The sequence below is a fragment of the Populus alba genome, chromosome 2, assembly GCF_005239225.2.
Source record: "Populus alba chromosome 2, ASM523922v2, whole genome shotgun sequence".
NCBI lineage: Eukaryota > Viridiplantae > Streptophyta > Magnoliopsida > Malpighiales > Salicaceae > Populus > Populus alba.
In genome coordinates this window covers 18,298,237-18,318,547 of record NC_133285.1, presented here as the reverse complement: position 1 = coordinate 18,318,547, position 20,311 = coordinate 18,298,237, and the positions used below count along the sequence as shown (strand labels likewise).

Genomic DNA, 20,311 nt, shown 5'->3' with positions numbered 1-20,311 from the left:
GGTTAACACCGTAGCTCCTTCACAATATAGTCTTTTCATTCGTTATTTTTAAATTTACAGGGGTAGAATAGTTTTTTTTAAAAAAAAATTAAACACTATTAAAGCAAAACCAAAATGTTATTTAAGTTGAGTTTTGGGGATTTTTTGTATCTTTCATGCTGGATTTTTTTAGTTATTATCAAGTTAAATATAAACAATTTAATATTTTAATAAATATAAATATATTTTTAAAAACAAAAATGATTCAGAAGTGTCACTTGCCTGCTAAATACCACCTTCCACGATAACACGTGTACACGACAACACCACAGTTGGGTTATGGTGAATTTGTTTTTCTTCCCTCTTCTCTCTTTTTCCTTGCCAAAATATAAAGGTGTTTTATGATTATTTTTTTTGTTCAATTTGGTTTTTATTTTTTTATTACTATTTGTTTTTTTTATCTTTTTATAATTTATTATTTTCTTCAATTCCATCCATCATCATTTGTTTTATTTAGTTTCTAAATCTGATTTAGTTTTCATTCTTTTAATTGATGTTTGATTTTTTTTATATTATTTTTCTAATTGAATTTTATTTTTAATTTCATCCCTCAACATTTAATTTTCGTTTATTTTTATATCAAATCCGGTGTCCTTTTTTTATTGTTATTTTTTTATTATGAATAATTTTTATTGTATTTGTTTTTTCAATTTCATCTCTAAATATCTTATTGATTAAGAATTTTGTTTCACCATGTTTTAGGGTTTGTCTTCTATAAGACTAGTCTTAGGTTTACAATCAGGATCGTGAGTTTTGAAAATTAACACGGGTTAATTTTAGTCTTTTTTTAGGTTCTTTTTAAAAATTAATTGTTTTAAAATTTCATCATTCAATATTTGATTTATCAGAAAGTGGTCTTTATGCTTTTTTCTCACTTTTTTTTCTACGAAGTTGTCTCAATTTTATGCTTATGGTCACGGGTTTAGTGGGTTAACTCGAGTCAACTCAAATAAGTTTTATTGCCTTTTTAAATTAATTTGTTCTCTATTGTTGTCCTTCAATATTAGATTATTTAATAATTGAGCTTCATAATTTTATTTAATTTTTTTTCGACATGGTAACCTTGATATCATGTTCAAGTTGCATATTTTGCATGTGGACAAGGGTGGGATTGAGTCTGGTTTTTTTATCTTATTTTGAATTATATTTTTTTTTTGTTCAACTTCATCATTCAACATTTTGTTTGTTATAAATTGAGCTTTGATTTTTTTTTTTCATCATGTTTTATATGAGATTATCATGATTTGTTGTCAAATAAGATCCTTCAACATTTGATTTTAAAAAAAATTACTTTTTAAAATTTTTTTATCATTCAACATTTGATTAATTGAGAATTGGTCTTCAAGCTTTTTTTTATTTTTATTTTTATGGGGCTATCTCAATCTTATATCCATGGTCGCATGATTTACAAGTTAACTCGGTTTGACTCGCATCTATTTTTTTATTTTTCAAGTTATTTTTTTTTTGGTTTTTGCCCTTTAACATCGGGTTGTTTGATAATTGAATTTCATAATTTCATTCAATTTGTTTTTCAACAAGATTACCCTGGTAACACGATCAGATCGTAGATGTGACATGTTAACTCAGATAGGCTCAGGTTGGCTTTTTTTTACCTTTTTATCGTAGTCAATTTTTTTTATAGTTTATTTATCCTCATTGCATTTTTTTTATTCAAATTATTTAAATTAATTAAGTTTATTTAACCCGGTTACATCAATAATCAAAGTCTCATATATATTTTTTAACATTGAAAAAAATTTGGATAGGCCACCTATCTACTCTCACGATATAGTGGATGTATTTACACTCACACGAACACACTAAATGTGGTCTCAATTTTGATAATTGGATACTTGACATTTTGATTTTAAGACACTGTTTGTCTCTTCATCCAATTCTAATGTCAACCTAATTTTGACTCGGATGGGATGGGAAAACATGCTTTGGATTTTTATTGGCTATGGTTTTGAAAAAGAAAAGATAGATTAAAAAATTAAAAAAAAAATCCACGTGAACTATTTTTTTATTAAATTGGGTAGTTTTTTAATTTTATTTTTGAAAAATAAAATTAATTAATTATTATATGTTTTGTTGATTTTATTTATTTAACTAGATATTTTTTAAAAATAAAGTAAAGCTGAAGAAAAAATATTAAGAAATAAATTTATTTTTGTATGGAACAATTTGAAACACTTGAACATGAAAATTAAAATGGGAAATGATGCTGCAAAGAAGTATACACATACCACAATCAAATGTATATTTGCTTATATCTCTTTTTTTTTTTTTATGGGGATATTTGGGATTTTGATAGTTGTTATTTTTAAAGTGTTATTTTACTTGAAAATATATTAAAATAATATTTTAAAAAATAAAGAAAACCAAAATTCCATTCGTGGGGGGCACGAACAAAAATGTTAGTAATTGATAAGAACAACTTTGCATATGCTTTCCACGATTCAAATTTTAGTCCAAGGTTTCTGAATGTCACACACAAAATCCATGTTAGGCTTCATGCTGTCGAGATCAGGGTTGCACACGTGTCGTTCTCACATGACACGACCATCAGCGCTCGACTACATACCAAGTGGATTTTTAAGGTTTAATGTAGAAGATACTAGATTTTCTCCCCGCACAATTGTCGCGGGGCAATTCTTGAAAACTATTTTTATATATTTTTATGATAATTAAAATAAATATTCCTAATAATTATAATAATGTAAAAAAATATTTTTAAGTTATTTTTTTATTCATCTATTTCTTCTTTTTTTTAAAACAAAAACATGTACACATTTTTTTACCATAAACAAAGTTTTTTCTTAATGAGAACTTATCAAAATTTCAATAAAAATCAAGCCTATACATTTTTAAGTGAATGTACACAAAAAAAAAAAAATGATTAATTTAAGAAAATTATATAAAAGATTGACAATAAAAATAATAAAATAGATATTTTATTCTCATTAAATATTTCTAGAAAAACATTTTTTTATATATTAGATTTATACAATAATTGTTAATATTATCGTAAAAGCTATAATCTTATTTAAAAATTATAGCATAGCCAAATAATTTTTTTAAATATCATATAAATAATTTTATTTGAATAAATCTTCTTAAGAACAAAACAATTAATTAAAAGAAAAATAGGTAAGAAATTTTGTAAATGGTGGCGGGTCAAAATCTCCTTCTTACAACTATTCTAAAAGCGAAAAACTCATGAGCACCTAGAACTATAAGTTAGGCCTACGCACATGCCTCTGCTTTTCTTTTTCTTTTTCTTTTTTTAATAGGATGGGAAGCGACTTGTTGTCCACTTATTTGAGCTTTTATATTCAAAAAAATTAAAATTTTAAATTGTTTTATCCAAAGAAATACCTCAAAAAATTCAAGCAACTTCAATAAAACTAATTTAATCTTAAAACATTCTCTAATCACTTTAAAAAAAAAAAACACAACTAATTCCTAAAAATAGCAAATATCATGATGTGCAATGATGACAAATATAATTTGCGAAGATAAAATAAAAATATAAATTAAATAATTAAAAAAAAATACATAAAATAAACCCGATATATATATATATATATATATATATATATATATATATATATATATATATATAACAGTAATATTTATTTATGTTTTGTTTTAGTTTATAGACAATTTGGGAATGTGATGTAAATCACATTTCATAAAAATTTAAATATTTTTGTTAAAAAATAATTTTTTTGTGTTTTAAATCATTTTGATACGTTGATTTCTGAAATAATTTAAAAAAAATAAAAAATATATTATTTTAATAAATTTTTTAAAATAAATAAAATTAAAAAAAATAATTATAATAACACTTCCAACCGTTTTGATAGGTGTGATTATATCGCAATTGTTTATAAGCGTTAAAGATGTGACATGACTGGGGAAGACCATCAATGTGCACATGAAGCAGTATAGGGTACCGCTAGAAAAGTAGGAACATCAACCCAACAATATTATATTTATGCTCCATTTATAACAATTACATGGGTCTAATATATATAAAAGCGAATATTTTTAACTCGTTTAATGCCTAATTATTATATTACAAGTAAATCTAAAACGTGTAGTCTTTCCACTATATAAATGATATATAGTTAACACACTCACAGTGTTTTTTTTTCGTTTTTTTTTTTGTGGCCGCCAAATTATAGACCAATTTAGATTAATTTATTTAAAGAAAACACACGAGAACAAAGTGTAAAATACAGAGAAATTTGGTGGTTTTTTCAACCTTTGTTTAAATTGAACAATTTAGTCCTCGTTTTTCCTAACTATAAATATCATGTCCTTCTAATTTTCAAATTTACAAAAAAAAAAAGTCAATTTTAGTTCAAAACTTTATTTTTTATATTTTTAAGTTTCTGATTTGAGAGAAAAAAGAATTGTCAATTTTCAATGTTAGATAGAGAAAATCAGCATTAACACTGATTCTGGCCACCATAATGGTTGATAAAAGTGTCAACGAATTTTATTTGATGAGTGGAGTTTTACTTAAGTGTTTTTTCACATTCAAATTACCTCAGAAACTAGATATAAGTTTTAGGAAGAGTTTTGGTTTCAAGCTAATCTTGGGTTTAAATGTGAGTTTTTAATGCTATTTATGAGTTTATCAATGTGTTTTAAATGTTTTGAGTAAAAAGTGAGTTGAAAATTAAGTTTATTGGCAAAACATCAGTTAACCCTTTTTAAACGGGCCACCAACGCTGGCCTAGCTTGCTGAGCCTAACAACACTTAATATATTTCAAAAACATTTTATATAAATTTGCTTTTTAAAAAAATTAACACATTTTGTTAACATGGTTTTTTAAAAGTTATATTCAAATTAATATCCATTTTCTCTGATTTTTTATTTGTTTATGAAGCCTTTTTTAAATAGTAGTTTTCTTTTAATTATTTTTTATGTATTCAATTTCTAAAGAGATTATTTCAAGTCACTTATAATTTCATTTTATGTTTTATATAATGAAATTTATTTTAAAAAAATGAAAAATAATTATGTTTGTATAACATTTATAATACGTGCAATCTTGTATAATATTGTTTTTTAATTGATTTTATTCAATCAACTTCATGCATGTATCTATTTTTATTACCATTTAATCAAATAAAAAATAATTTAATAAATAAAATTGTTGAACACAATTAGATACATGACTCTCATTACGAGATCAAATATCTTGATCTGCATATGTTAATTTTGTTCATTTTTGTTTTTAATTATCCATAATGACTTTTTTTCTAAAAAAATTTGTTGATACATATGATTTTTAGTTTATTTAGTTAGATAAATACATATTCAATTTTTTTTTTGTTGAAAAAAATATCCGATCCGTGACTAGCAAAACGCAAGTCAAATAGTTAGTGCCTCCTTATTCGGTTGCTTTTTTATTTTAATTCCATGTTTATCCGGTTTCTTGCACACCTTTATAATATAAAATATTGTTTATATACATTTTTTTTTTTAAAAATAAAGGTGGAACTTCATCGATTGATACTTTAAAGAAATAATAACAAACAAATTTGCATTGCATTGCTTTGCTAAGATGATATGTTATTCCACGTCGGAATAGCATTTGATGATACCGATGGAGAAACAAATGGGCATCAAGGTGGGAATAAAATAATTGAAATATCTTGGCTAAGTTTACACATAGCATCGATCCTCATTTGTTTGCAAAATAAATAATTGAAAAACAAATAGCATCGATCCTCACTTGTTTGCAAGATAAATAAATAAAAAAACCCTAATTTGATACGGGGTATGTGCCTGTTTGGCATTGTGGCCAAACCGGCTTTTCGAAAAAATTTAATTTTTTTTTTGTTAAAATTGAGTGCGGTTTGTACTTTTTAGATCGTTTTGATGTGCTGATGTCAAAAATAATTTTTAAAAAATGAAAAAATATTATTGGCATATTTTTCGGCACGAAAAGTTATTTGAAAAGCAATCAGTACCACACTCCCAAACACCCTTAAACTTCAGACGCGAAAATCCACCGCCTAATCATCAGAACCTTGGAAATTCAGTGGCCTGAGCTTGTAATTAATGAATTCATAAGAAAACTTCATATTAAAATCTGATATTTGACTGTGCGCTGTAAAACTAGACTAAAACAGGTGAATTGGGCTCATCTCGTCTCTAAAAATTTCTGAAAAAATAAGCCTCTCGTCGAACTTTAAACACTCTAATATTGAAGTTTTATTGTATCAATTTTACTGCATATCACCGTGGATCTAAATTATGATTTTTTTTAAAAAAAATTCAATTTGATCCTTAAACTTTTTTACTTTGCATAATTAAGCAATTGGAACTCAAATTAGAACCTAATTACATATTTTTTTTGGGAGGGATAGTTGAATTGAAAGACAAAGAACTTAAGTGAAAGGAACAAGCAAAATATGTGATGACTTTGAAATTTGTTTGCAAAGTTCATTCTAGTGCCTATATGTTTTGGCTATTAGGTAATGGTCCCTCTAATTTTTTAAAATTCATTTTTTGTACCAAACTTTTTTTTTTTCAATTTTTTCTTTTTTACTAATACTTTTTTTTACATGTTTTTTCTTAAATAACTTTTAAATTTATGATTTAATTAATATCATTCTTTGTGATTTTTTTTTAGATTTCTTAATTATATTCGGTGGGTTTAATTTTCTTAAGAGGTTAGTATGATTCATTTGTATTTTTTTAAATATTTTATATAGATTAAATCTTTATTTTTTATGATATTTTTAATATATGCAGCCTTGCATAATATTTTTTTATTTTATTTTATTCAATAAATTTCATGTGTGTATCTATTTCTATTACAAATTGATTTTAATAAATAAATTTATTAAATACAATTAGATAAATAACCCGTCCTTTTATTATTGAAAAAAGGTTTTTTTTTCTGTGTTATCATATCATTTTTTTTATATATATTTTCTTGTGTGTTATTGTTGTTTTTTTTTCTCAATATAATTCAAATAAAACTAACTTATTTAATTGGTTGATTGTTTTTTTAAAATTACACTTCCAACATCTAAATATTTTACTAGAAAAATAATACAATTCTGCACAAAGAAAACCAACTTATTAGTTGATTTGTTTTTTTAATAACATGTTTCTATCATCTAAATATTTTAATATAAAAATAATGTATTCCCGTGTACGGACACCAGTCTAGTCGGTAAACTGTAGCTTGGTTAGGTAGTTGGTAGAATTTAAAAGCAATAAACATATTTATAGGAAGATTATCAAAGAAATAATGAAAATATGCATCGACATTCGACAAATTCATGTGGGATACCAAACAATATATGAAGATCGACGGACCACTTATAAAAAGAATAATCGATCACTTTTCAATAAAAAAAAATAATCAATCACATTTGCACATATATATAAAAGAAAAAAACAATAATACTTGATAGACGGAGTTGATAGTATTCGATAAGAAAGATAAAAAATAAAGATTAAAATTAATATAATAAAATAAATAAAATTTTATTTATTTAAAATAAAAAATATTATATTATTTCATATTTAAATAATAAATAATAATGATAATTTAAAATATTTTACAAGACCCGAGCTCTACTTGCCTCCCTCTAATTCCGCCGTGGATGGTCATCTCAATCTATAAAACGGAGATATTCTCAAGGAAAAAAAAAAAAAATCTATGTATAAGAGATATTTTGTGGATGGTAGTTAATTTACCAGATAAAAGTCACAATTAAAAATAGTATGAGATCGAACAGTGTTTGATAATAGAAATTTAAACGCTCTAAGTGAATTTTATTTTGTTTTCGGAATATTGAGAAAAAAAGATTCCAATTAGAAACTTATTAACTTATCAACGACACGAGTACTAGTTTAATTGTTCCAAATTTTTCATTTATATCTAAGTTGCTGTTTAAGGAGGCAGTAAATATTGCTTTTTAAAATATTTTTTAGTTGAGAACATATTAAAATAATAATTTTTTTTAATTTTTAGAATTTTATTTTGACATCAACATATTAGTATAATTAAAAAACATAAAAAAAAACACAATTTTTTTTATTGAAAGCAAATGTTTTTTCTTCAAAATTCAATAAAAAACCAGTTGAACGGTAACCCAAAAGTTACCTAAAGCGCTGGAAATGTTTGGAAGTGTAGTTGCGGTTAATTTTTTAAAGTACTTTTCACTCATAAATGTATTAAAATAATATATATTTTTTATTTTTTAAAAATTATTTTTAATATCAGCACATCAAAATGATCTAAAAACACAAAAAAATATTAATTTAAAGCAAAAAAAATTTAAATTTTTTCAAAAACGTTTTTGAAACGGAAAAATAAACAGGGATCAATACATGAAAGAAAAGGTAACCTCATATTGGTCAGCAACATATAACCATATTTCCAATTGGATCCCCAATCTATGTTTCTGATCAATTGAGTCCCTGTCCTGTTGTATTCAAGAATCGTTCATTGGATCCTTTCATCAAAGAATGTGCCTAAACCTTTTCTCAAATGGGCACACAACCTGTGGATGATGCCAGGTATACTTTTTGATGGAGGGATCAAAACAAGGATTCCTGGACATGTGGAGGACTTACTTAATAAGGCAACAAATTAAGCTGGGGACCCAATTGAGAGAAAAGTTATTGGCTGGTAACTGTTTCGACTACCCCCCAAAAAAAGGTGTTGATGCGTCGTCTGTTCTTAAAGCAATGAAAATGACAATTAAAAGAAAAATCGGGTGCTTAATTACCTCCATTTTTCTTCTGACCTCCAGGAAGTAAAAAATATGCCTTGTAAACACAACCATCACCAGCATCAACGGATCACAACCGCCGCAAAATTTCCTAGTCTCTGACATCTGGAAAAATCAGAGAAATAAACGGCTGATGATACAAAAATAATAGAGATGAAGAGAGAATGTTTGTTTTTATGTTTTTATTTTTTTTTAAAATTAAAATTATTTATTTATTAAAAAATCTTCTATTTTAGTGTTTTTAAATGTTTAAATGTATTAATGTTAAAAATAATTTTTTAAAATAAAAAATAATTTTTTATAATATTTTTAAATAAAAAATACTTAAAAAATAATAATTACTACGACACATCCCAGCCCACGCACCGCAAAATCCAATGCATGCATGCGTGTAGAAGTGCAGAGGCGCGACCTACAGGATGATGGGGTTGTTGAGGAGGAAGAAGGCGTTTTCGCCTTTCACTGTAAAGGGCTAGGAGTAAAAAATAATTATAATAATAAAAAAACCCGGAAAAATTCAAAATATTTTTATCAAAAAATATAAAAACAGAAGAGAAAATCAGCCCCCTTCCATTCTGAGCCTCTCCCTATATATATTCCTCACACCAGACTCCGCATGGCCTTCTCTCTCTCTCCCCCTCTTCCCCTCTCTAAAACAAAAATAACCCTTTTCTCTCACTAGAATTTATGCGTGTATAAATAAATTTGCGATTTTGTTTGGTAACTGAATTTGCATTAGCTGATAAAAAATCATAAACACAAATTAAAACAAGTAGTAGAAGACGAAGCAAAAGAAGAAGAGGAGGGCATATTGTAGAGGAGGTTGAGCATGCCCTCTATTTGTATTCTCATTATGCCTCCTCTCAGATCTTAAATTATCAATTTTGATGAGATTTACCATCTGGGCTTTTCTTTAATCGGTGGGCTATATAATTTTTATTTATTTTTTTGGATTCGGATCTTTCTAAATTTTGGACCTTTATTGAATTCCAGGATGTTTCTGGGTTCTTCTGTTTTCTCTCTCTTGTTTCAGGTTTGATTGATTCTAGATTGTTGGTTGGCTGATTGATCGTTGAAGGATCTGATAAGTTTTTGGTTTTTGTGTCAAACAAAAACATAGGAGTTCTGTTGTGTGTTTTTTCTTAATTGTCTAAATAAAGGTATTGCCAAAATCTGAATTGCATTCTTATTCTATAGAGTGACAACTTTCATTCATTTTCGGCTTAGTGTTAACGGTCTTTGTTGGTTTTGATTTGCTATTGAATTGTATGTTAATCGTGTTGATGTTGATTGGATCCAGTGTAGAACACGTTTACTGAGTTGAAGCGGGCTTTCGATTGTGTAAAAAGGTTTGCCTTTTTTTTATTGATTTGTGATTTGTATCTGAGAAGTTCTGGGCTTCGTGTTCACTAAGAAAAATATTTTGTATTGTAGAGATTAAAGAGAAAAACATAAAAATGCAATCTGACAGTGGCAAGCTATTCATTGGTGGAATTTCATGGGACACCAATGAAGAAAGGCTCAAGGACTATTTTCAATCTTTTGGGGAGGTAGTAGAGGCTGTGATAATGAAGGATCGCACCACAGGGCGTGCCCGTGGATTTGGCTTTGTTGTCTTCTCTGACCCATCTATTGCAGAGAGAGTCATTAAAGAAAAACACAGCATTGATGGCAGATTGGTAAACTATATTAACCTTAAAGTGACCCTTTAAGTTTGTGTGCAATGTGCTAATGCTGTCCAGAAAGTTTACTATATACTGCACCATGCAAAGTGGAGAATTCATTTCCGTGTCTGAGTCACGTGTCCAGTGTTCTAACTGAAGATTTTTTTTTTAATTCTTTTTCTGTATTAAACTAGATATCAAATCAAGCCAAGAGTAAAAGCTTGCCTTCTCTCTGTTTATTTTTGTTTGATGGTGTTAGTTTTGCTAATCATCCAAATTTGAGTTTTTTGTATGTATTGAAGTTAAGCTTTAAGTGTTGACAGATTCCCACTGTCTAAGCTTGGTTTTCTAATTGTGCGTTTATCACCAGGTTGAAGCAAAAAAGGCTGTTCCCAGGGATGATCAGAACATTCTGAGCAGAAACAGTGGCGGTAGCATCCATGGTTCTCCTGGTCCAGGGCGTACAAAAAAGATCTTTGTAGGAGGCTTAGCATCCACTGTTACAGAAAGTGACTTTAGGAAATATTTTGACCAGTTTGGGATCATCACAGATGTTGTGGTGATGTATGATCATAACACACAGAGGCCAAGGGGATTTGGGTTCATCACTTATGATTCTGAGGAGGCAGTGGACAAAGTTTTGATGAAGACTTTTCATGAACTGAATGGCAAAATGGTCGAGGTTAAGCGAGCTGTTCCCAAAGAGTTATCACCCGGTCCCAGTCGCAGCCCACTTGGTGGATATAACTATGGCCTAAATAGGGTTAGTAGCCTCCTTAATGGCTACACTCAGGGATATACTCCAGGTGCAGTTGGAGGTTATGGACTAAGGATGGATGATAGGTTCAGTCCGGTTGCTGGTGGTCGAAGTGGTTTCCCTCCATTTGGTTCTGGTTATGGAATGGGTTTGAATTTTGAGCCAGCATTGAGCCCTGGTTATGGGGGGGATGCAAATTTTAATAGCAATCTCAGCTATGGTCGAGGAATGAGTCCTTACTACATTGGTAATACCAATAACCTTGCTAGACCTGTAGGATATGATGGAGGTAATGGAGGAAATACTTCATTTTTCAGCTCGGCAACGAGAAATCTGTGGGGAAATGGGGGGCTCAATTATAACACCAACTCTACAAGTTCAAATGCATACATGGGATCTGGAACTGGAAGCCTTGGAGGAAGCACCTTTGGCAACAGTGGAGCTAATTGGGGTTCTTCATCTCTTTCAGCTCAAGGTGGAGGAAATAATGTTTCTAATAGCAGTCTGAATTTTGGGTATGGAAGTGGTGAAAATAGTTTTGGTCAGGGCATGGGTAGTTATGCAAGAAATAGTGGGAACAATGGGGCCCCAACATCATCATATGCTGCATCGAATGGTAGCTTTGATGGAGCATTTGCTGACCTTTATGGTGGTAGTTCAGATTACAGGTACCCCACTTGGCAGCCGTCAAATTCCGAGCGAGATGGATCTGGTTCTTTTGGTTATGGCCTCGGCAATACCACCTCTGATGTTCCAGTAAGAAACTCTCCTGGTTATGCTGATGGTTATGGTGTTAATAAGAGACAGTCAAATAGAGGTAAGAGCTCCTAGTCTAGTACATCCATTCAACTGCTTGCTCTGGTTCTTTGAAAGTTCTTTCTCAATATTACCAAATGAATCCATACTGAATCATTAAAGTTGCTCCTAATGTTCTGAGAGATAAGTATGCTTCATAACCAGTAGTAGCATGAGTGATTAGTCCACATTTTCTTTTCATTATCTATATATCCATGTGCATATGTACAGATGTGAAAAAATTACAAATGGTTTACACAAAACCTTTGTAATTTTTGAAACATGAAGAAATCAATTTGAAACAGCTAGCTATTATAGCATGTCTCGTTTTGTTCACTATGCGGATTCTCATCTTGCACTCGCTGGATGTGGGAGTCTCCCTACAACAACGAGTTGATTTCTATTGTTGAAAGTGTTGCTTTAACCCAAATCATTGAACTGCCAAATTATTTGTTCTTTGTTCTAGTGTCTAGTTTCAAATGTCTGAACTTAATTTTGCAGTTCATGAAATGTAGCAAACAATTGATTAGCAGAAATTTACATAACCTCATGGTTGGTGCAATAGTTGACTGAGTAATTAATAATTCAATGTGCTGTGAGGAACATGATCTTGTACGCCATACACACATCAAATGTCTCAAATTCTTGTCACTGTTGTAGATTCATTAGAAACCATGGGCTAATCACAATTTTGGGATGGGCACCCCCACACCCTGTGCCGAATATTTAGTTATTAATAATGCTGAGAGTTCAATATCATCATTTTCCATTTTCATGAATTAATATTCTTGGTCTTGAGGTTCAGAGGAGCGATCCAAACTATCATCACAATTGTCACATGAAAAGTGAAAAAAGAAGATGTTCTCTGTGCATATATTGATTGGAAAATGAGGCTAGAAAATCTTAGGCTGTGTTTACTTTTAGAATACCTTTTAGTTTCCATTTCTAGTTTTCTTAATTTATTCTAAAAAGACTTCTTCTTGGAAAATTAAGGAAATGTGTTTTACTAATACAAAATTTTCAAAATATAAAATAAGGTCCTTTTTGGCTTGCATTGAAAATAATAAAAGAAAGGGGCTTAAAAAATCAGGTGAGCTGAGCAATGCTCTATCTCTAATAAGAGAGAATTTGGAAAACAACTTTTTGATGTTTTTCAGTTTTCTAAAGGAATAGAGAGATAGAAAACACGTCCAAGAAAACAATTTTTATTCTTAACTAGAAAATGCCTTTTTTTTGGATTCTATTTCTTAGAAAATCTTTCAAGAAAACTGAAAAACTTTACTCATGTAAACACAACATTGATTTTTGTTTAGTTGTCTGCATGATTTCTCGCTTCAGTCGCATGTTCTCCCTTCATTTGTCATGTGTTCATGACTTTGTGAATTGCCATTAAATTGCTCATTCTTTCTGGTGCATTTATTGCAAGTTTGCCTCATTCCCATTGTTGAGATGTAGATAGTTGATGTTTACCTAGCAAGGTTTAGTTCTATTCTATAGTATCTTTGTTGATATTGATTTAATTTATATCCCTGTGTCATGAGATGTTTTTCTCGATTGATAAAGCACCAGTGATTAGCACAAAACTTTTTTCTGCCTCTTCAAGTCTTGTCTTTGTGGTTGATTTTTACATGATGTAAAACCATGAATTTTCTCCACTATTATTTTTGCACTATTACACATACTGTACTCCCTCCATTCCATTTTGGTTACCATTCTGTTTTGAAGTGCCTGCTAATTTTTGTCAGTAAAAAGAATTCAATTGGTGTCATTATTTTTCCTCCCATAATATACTCTTTCACAACAATAGTTTCGTGCTGGATAGGAAATTGGTTTCAAATATGCATATGTTTTATGTTATATTAAACGATATTATTTTTTTTTCTCCAATTGCTTTTATTTTGCACCTGTAATCTCCATAATTTTCCTCGTATTTCTTAGCATTTTAGACCTTTAAGTTTTGCAGTGATCTGTTTCAGTTTGGATTTTTCAATGATCCTAGTATTATCATCTTAACAGTGGGATTATACCTCGGAAGTTAGTTTATAGCCAATGTTGAAAATAAAAGGCAGATCCCAGTGTTGGCCTCTAGCGCAGGCTTATCAAGATTGGATGTTAATTCAAATTTCCACTATGACTGCATTGAAGGGAGAACTCGCTCGATTCCTCATGTGCTTTCCTACCATGTTGTCCTTGCTTCTAAATATAAACTTGTATTGTGGCATTAATCTTCTTTGATGCTTTGTTGGCCTGAAAAATAGCATGTTGAGATCTTCTGTCTACTTGGAATTTTGTGTCAATTGGTTCTCCTTTTGACCCAACTGTTTCATGGAACTAAGGTGTTTTCACCTGTGAATCTGATCCAGTCCACATTTTGAGGATTTTGAATTAGAAGTTCAACCATATGCATTGCAAATAAAGATTCAGATAGAATGGTGTAGAAGGCCTGGAATGTGTGCAAGTAATGATAACAGACTAAATGACTAATTTATCACACTTTAGTTGCTGCATTTGCAAGTTTACGTAATCACGTTGTCCTGGAGGCTTCCTATGATAGTGTTTCATATTAAACTTAGGTGAATAAAAAAACTAGTTGCAAGGGATCGAATTGTGTAAATAAAAACATTCTTTAGTTCTGAGCACGTGGCATTTGTTGATTGATTGTAGTTTGTATGCTTATAGATAAGATGTAAAAAGGACAAGGAAGATTATGAAATTGGGAATGGTGGGCCTGGGAATTCCTGCGATTAGGGACCTATAAGAAGATTGAATAACAAAGACAGACGGAAGTCAGTGATGTTTCAAAGAATAAATTTTTCAGTTAAGTAAGGAGGTTTCTTTTCTAAATAGTAATTCCTAGATTATAAGCTCACTGATTTTGAAGTTTAATTCCTGGATTATAAGTTCACCAATTTGTGAGGGATCGGTTGCAAAGGTAACACAATCCACTCACAAGAATACAATTTTGCATTTATTCATTATGTTGGAGCATCTTTCTTTATCATTGTGTTACAAATATCTATAAAATATGTGGTTCTATTTCTTGTTTGTTGACTGAACTGCTTAAGTTGCACTGTACCATCCATTTTAGCTAAGAAATGAGTGCGTTCCAAGTATCTGAATGATTATTATGTACAACACAAAATTCTTTGATTTGCTTCACTGGTATTCATGCTTATGTCAACGGTTTTCTTTGTGTAATTTAATTTTTTCCCCTGCAATTTTTGAACTGAATTTTTTTGCACAAAGCATAGCCATTTTAATTTGTCGACAACTAATTCAAGGGAAATTAACATGGTACAATTTGATGAATTGATTTAATTGTGCCTCAACCATTAGATTTTGAGGGATTTTCTTCTAATTTTTTTCAGGAATTGCTGCCTAGCTGGATCATTTCTGTTATCATGATGTATTAAGTGGAGATATTCCGGTGACCCAGGTGAATTGTGAATTTCATGCATCCTCTCTTTAGTATATTTCAGTGAAAACAAATTGGTTATCTAGAGCTAACTGGAGTGCTCGTTTCGAAGAATTAAATTTAGAGATAGAAGTTATAAGGTTTTGTGTTAAGGGTTGGGTTTTGAGTTACAATTTAGGTTTTTTTGTTTCTGTTCTTTGATTGAGATGTAAAATCAGCTTGCGGGATATAGTCGAACTGTATCATGCATCTCTGGTGAGGCCGGCGATACAAAAAGATTTAGCCTTTTTTTACCTCCTAGTTTTTCATGCCCTGTAATTTCTGGCTAAGTTGTGGATTTTTCAGTTATGTCTTCTTGTTTTTCCTACTTCCCATTAATGGGGATTATTTTTCAGCAGATTGTACCCCCCCAGATTCTTGTTTATTTTACTAGTGTGATACGTTCAAGGGATACCCATCTAGGGTCCCCCATGAATAAGTTACCAACATATTGTTATTCTTTTTCCATTTCTATATTTTGTAAGCTAACAGTTTTTTTTTTTAAAAAACTTGGTATTTGATCTGAATTCGTAAATCGTCTGCCACATATGCTAGACCAAGTTATATTGATGACTGGATATCTATCTAGTGTTCAATCGATTACGTTGTTTTGATGAGATTCTAATTAGTGGTTGCCGTATTGCGTGCATTCAGTGTGGTCAGCAGTGGGATCCTCCTCGTTTCTCAACAGCACTCTGCATATTATTTCCTGCTAAGATAATAGTATTTTCCTCTTCTCGTCTCCTCATTATGCTGACTTAAGTCAGTCATGTTATTGCGTTTGCTTCCCACTGTTTCCGAGTTTCCATACATGCCTTGCTTTCCAATCCTTGGCTGCTTATGGACTTGCATGCATCATATGATATCCCATTCGTTTTCATCTGGGATGGTCTTTTTTTTTTTTTTTTTGTGTTTAGGCCTTCTGTTTAGACTATGACTGTTCTTTGGCCATTTCCCATCACTTCAAGTTTGATCGTCCCTTTCAGCTCTCTGTAAATGAAAAATGATTTATTCCTCTAATTCTGTCTAATGGCCTTCATGCTCAGAGAAAAACGAATGACCTGGACATTATGGCTATCGAGCCATCAGTTTTGCAGGCACAGTACAATCTTATTCACCTGTGGCAATATCGAGCCATTAGTAATGCTTTTGATCTGGATTCAGTCGGATTCTTTCTTGGTCGAACGCTTTCTACCATGAAATCCGGCAGGTCTTTTTATGTTGGTCTAGCACGTTTTTCTCCTGGTTGTACGTGTGTCAGTTTTGTCACCTAAGCTTGGATAATGAGATAATAGTGCTTCTCCAGAAAACTCTTCTGTATCATCGTTTTCAATTTATCATTAATAAATGGTTCATTGATGCTATGTTTTTTTCGTCAGTGTCCCTGTGGCTCTATGGCGTGTCAACGATCATAAAAGATAGGTAACTTGGCGGGTGGGTAGTATTTCTGTTAAAAAGTAGACAATCAACGCCATGTTTAGAACAGCCATTTTTATGTGAAGGTGAGAAGAGATGGAGATTTCTAATGGCCCAAAGTCGAAAAGAGGGACTTTAATGATATGAACTATCGAGAGGGGGTGTCTCTTCCTCTTTCTTTTTCGGAGGTACGACTGAAGCCTAAAGAAACGACGACTTACATGCGACACTTTAATAAACCTGTTTTTTTGTTGAGATAGATAGTTATAGAGATTTCTCTGTGGAACATCCTTACAGACCTGAAAATAATTAATTAACAACTAGAAGATGCAAAAAGAAGAACGAACAAATTTCTTGGCCTACAAGTTTTGTATTTTTCTTCTCCTTCTTCTATGGAAGTACTGATCACAGGTTAACTTCTTAACCATGGCTCCCACTGTCCTTGTCAGACCCTCCTCCAATCAACCCTTCTCTTCTCAGCTTCTCTTCTTTCGATTTTCTGCAAAAAACCACCCAAGAATTCACTTCCAATGCTATACAAGCTCCAATCAATGTAGAGAGGCACAGACAATATCCTAACTTAGCATAGGACCTGCTCTCTCCCATCACTTCAAGTCCTTGAAAAACATTTACGACTCCTAGCACCACACAAGCATACCCCACAAAATGGTGATAAGATTTCCAGTACTTTCTGAACTTGTTAGTGGTCTTAGGCCTAAACAACAGTGCTAGTGTTTGCAAAGCTCCGAAGGAAAATGCGGCGAAACCAAGCTTCCTATGGAGGCCATAAACCACTCCTGGTGATAACTCCCCAAGTCTGATTCCAGTGGCAAATCCTACCGTTCCTATGAGAAGAGCAGAGAGTTGTATCCCTGCATGAGCATAAAACCACGCTGGCCCTAGTGCTTGTGTGTGCCTCAAATATCTTGCAGTGACAGCTCCAATTGGGAGCAACACTCCCCACGAGATAGCATTTAGGATTCCGTGCACTGTCTTTAATGTTCTGGTATCATCTTTGTGAGCAGAACTGAAACCATACAAGACATCGATGGTGGCAATGGAAGATAAGTCATTGGAGGTTGTGGGATGGATAGCTGGTGAGTAACCTTGAACGTAGAGGCCACGGTTCCACACCAAGTGAACTTTGGTCTTATTCCTTGCAAGCTTCAAAGTGGCATAAATTTGGACGGCCGCGCCATTGTGTATAGTGGCCATTTTGCCACCGTAGAGGGTGGCGGAGGAGGATAGAAGCTGGATATCTAGAGGGCGAGAGAGGGGTGGCGATTTTTGGAGCTTCACTGTCGGGTCTAAAATAAAAGGTAATAGGACTAACAGGCCTGAATTGGGGTCTGGAAAGGCAACCAGAGCACGAGTGCCGGTCATTTCAGCCGAGGAAGGATTGATCCCCCACCCCACCCAACCGGAAGGTGAAATGAAGGTACCAAAGAACACGAGGTCTAGGGTGGCGTTGTGGGCATGAAATGTCCAAGCCATCGAGGCTTGCTGGGTAGGGAGTGCCATGCATTTTTCAAAAGTCTTAGTGGGCGTGGTGGTGCTGCAATGGGCAGAAAACGCAGTCCGAACATACGAGGAGAGGAAGATGAGGACGAACAGGAGAGGCATTTTAGTAAAATGATGAAATAATTAGACTGAAGGATGGCACAGGCTTGGAGGAGGCAGGCAAGCTTTTGTTAACATTAGCGTGTTAGGTGAATGATGTTTATTTTGGGGGAAGAGTGACAGAAGGTTATCATGATTAGTAACACTCCATGAGCATATTTCTGTGCTTAACTTTGAAGGAAAGGCAATTTCAAGTGTTGATTCGGTGGATGAGAAAAGAACGTCAAGAACTTGTTTGTTTATGAGTAGTGGATACATACATGCATGATGGTGAGTCTGTCACTGTGCCAGCATGTCGAGTTACTATCATTTTCTTGATTATTTTTCACACAGGGGCCTGGATATATTGTGGTGCTTGGCTTTGGCTTTGAAGCTAAGCCATTGTACGTGAAAATCTTGGTTCGGGAATCCCTTGCCTGGAGCACGGGACTGCGAGCATCACTTTTTTTTTTTTTTTTTTTAATTGATGCTTTTTCATATTGATTTAATTGATAATTTAAGCTTTTTATATTTATTTTTTTATAATCTTCTTTCTATAAAGTTAACCTTTTTTTTTTTTTAATTGGGATTCATGAACTTCTTGATTTATTTTTATGGGTTTATCTTGACTTCACAGCTCAAGTTATATGATTAACATATTAATTCGGATTGACTTAAATAGGTTTTTTATTTTTTTAATTTTATTATTTAATATTGAATTGATTAAGAGTTGGTTTTTTTAATTTATTTTAATTTATTTTTTATAAAATCATCACAGTCTCATGACTCGAGTTATAGATTTTACAGGTTAACTTGAATTAAACTAATATGTTATTTTATCAACATTTCAAAGAGATGCCGCAGTCTAAATATGCTATTATATTTTGAATTTATAATTATTTTTTTAATTTAAAAAAACTTTTGCAAAATTCAAATGTGTTTTTTTTATGAAAAAAATTGATCTCAACCTCTTCACATTATATAATTGCTAGTAATATCTAATTCAAGCGGAATCTATGGTTGTTCGTAGATGGATTCGAATACAAAGAAGAAAACCTTGTGAGATGAATGAAAGACACGAATAATTCACCTCTTGCCTCATCATTCACAATAAAAGCAGTGATCAATTGTCCTCTGTGACCCCAAAGTGAAAGCTTTTAAAAAATGTCTGAAGCTTTTTTAAACAATATCATATTGTACCCTTGCTTTAATAAAGGCTATATATATATATATTATTCAACCTTGGGTTGTCTGAAGTTTCATTAGTTTCTTAATTTATTTTTTTATGTGTTTATCTCGATTATACAATCTAAACTATAATTTTGATAAATTAATGTGGGCTGACTTGAATATTTTTTTTGTTTTTTTTTTAATTTTACTATTTAATATTGAATTGATTAAGAGTTATTTTTTATAATTTATTATGATTTATTTTTTATAAAAAATTATAAATTTAACAGATTAATTAAATTTATAATATATATTATTATATCAAATATTTCAAAGAGATGCCGCCGTCTACTGTGGTCTGTACGTGACCCCAAAGTGAAAGCTTTTTAAAAAAATGACTGAAGCTTTTTATACAATATCATATTGTACCCTTGCCTTTATGAAAGGCTATGTATATATATAAAGCCATAACAAATGATTTTATTCGACCAAATCAGGGTTGTCTTGAGTTTGAGTTACTATTAGGGTTCAAGATAATTCTAATCCATTATATCAGTTCATGAGCTTAGGTTAATCCAATTAAACTTTGGACTGCCTAATTTGACTTTGCTTTTTTTTTTTTTTTTTAATCTTTATCTTTA

At 31.2% G+C, this 20,311-nt stretch overlaps 2 protein-coding genes across 4 annotated transcripts; one reads left to right on the top strand and one right to left on the bottom strand.

The window, feature by feature from the left end:
• Positions 1-9,343: 9,343 nt before the first annotated feature.
• On the top strand, positions 9,344-15,979 carry LOC118044156 (uncharacterized). Of its 3 annotated transcripts, none has more exons than XM_073407524.1 (6): positions 9,348-9,735; positions 9,849-9,975; positions 10,116-10,164; positions 10,252-10,494; positions 10,850-12,053; positions 15,400-15,979. In XM_073407524.1, the coding sequence occupies exons 4-6, from the start codon at positions 10,273-10,275 to the stop codon at positions 15,411-15,413; spliced, it is 1,440 nt and encodes a 479-aa protein (XP_073263625.1). In that variant the 5' UTR covers positions 9,348-9,735; positions 9,849-9,975; positions 10,116-10,164; positions 10,252-10,272; the 3' UTR covers positions 15,414-15,979. The 3 variants fall into 3 exon arrangements, with proteins under 3 accessions (XP_034908233.2, XP_073263625.1, XP_034908234.1); XM_035052343.2 differs by having other exon boundaries at positions 9,349-9,735; positions 10,121-10,164; positions 10,250-10,494; XM_035052342.2 differs by lacking the exon at positions 15,400-15,979 and having other exon boundaries at positions 9,344-9,735; positions 10,250-10,494; positions 10,850-12,067.
• A 1,218-nt stretch (positions 15,980-17,197) lies between these two features.
• LOC118044158 (cytochrome b561 and DOMON domain-containing protein At2g04850) lies at positions 17,198-18,939 on the bottom strand. The gene has a single exon (XM_035052344.2). The coding sequence runs from the start codon at positions 18,522-18,524 to the stop codon at positions 17,322-17,324; it is 1,203 nt and encodes a 400-aa protein (XP_034908235.1). The 5' UTR covers positions 18,525-18,939; the 3' UTR covers positions 17,198-17,321.
• Positions 18,940-20,311: the final 1,372 nt, after the last annotated feature.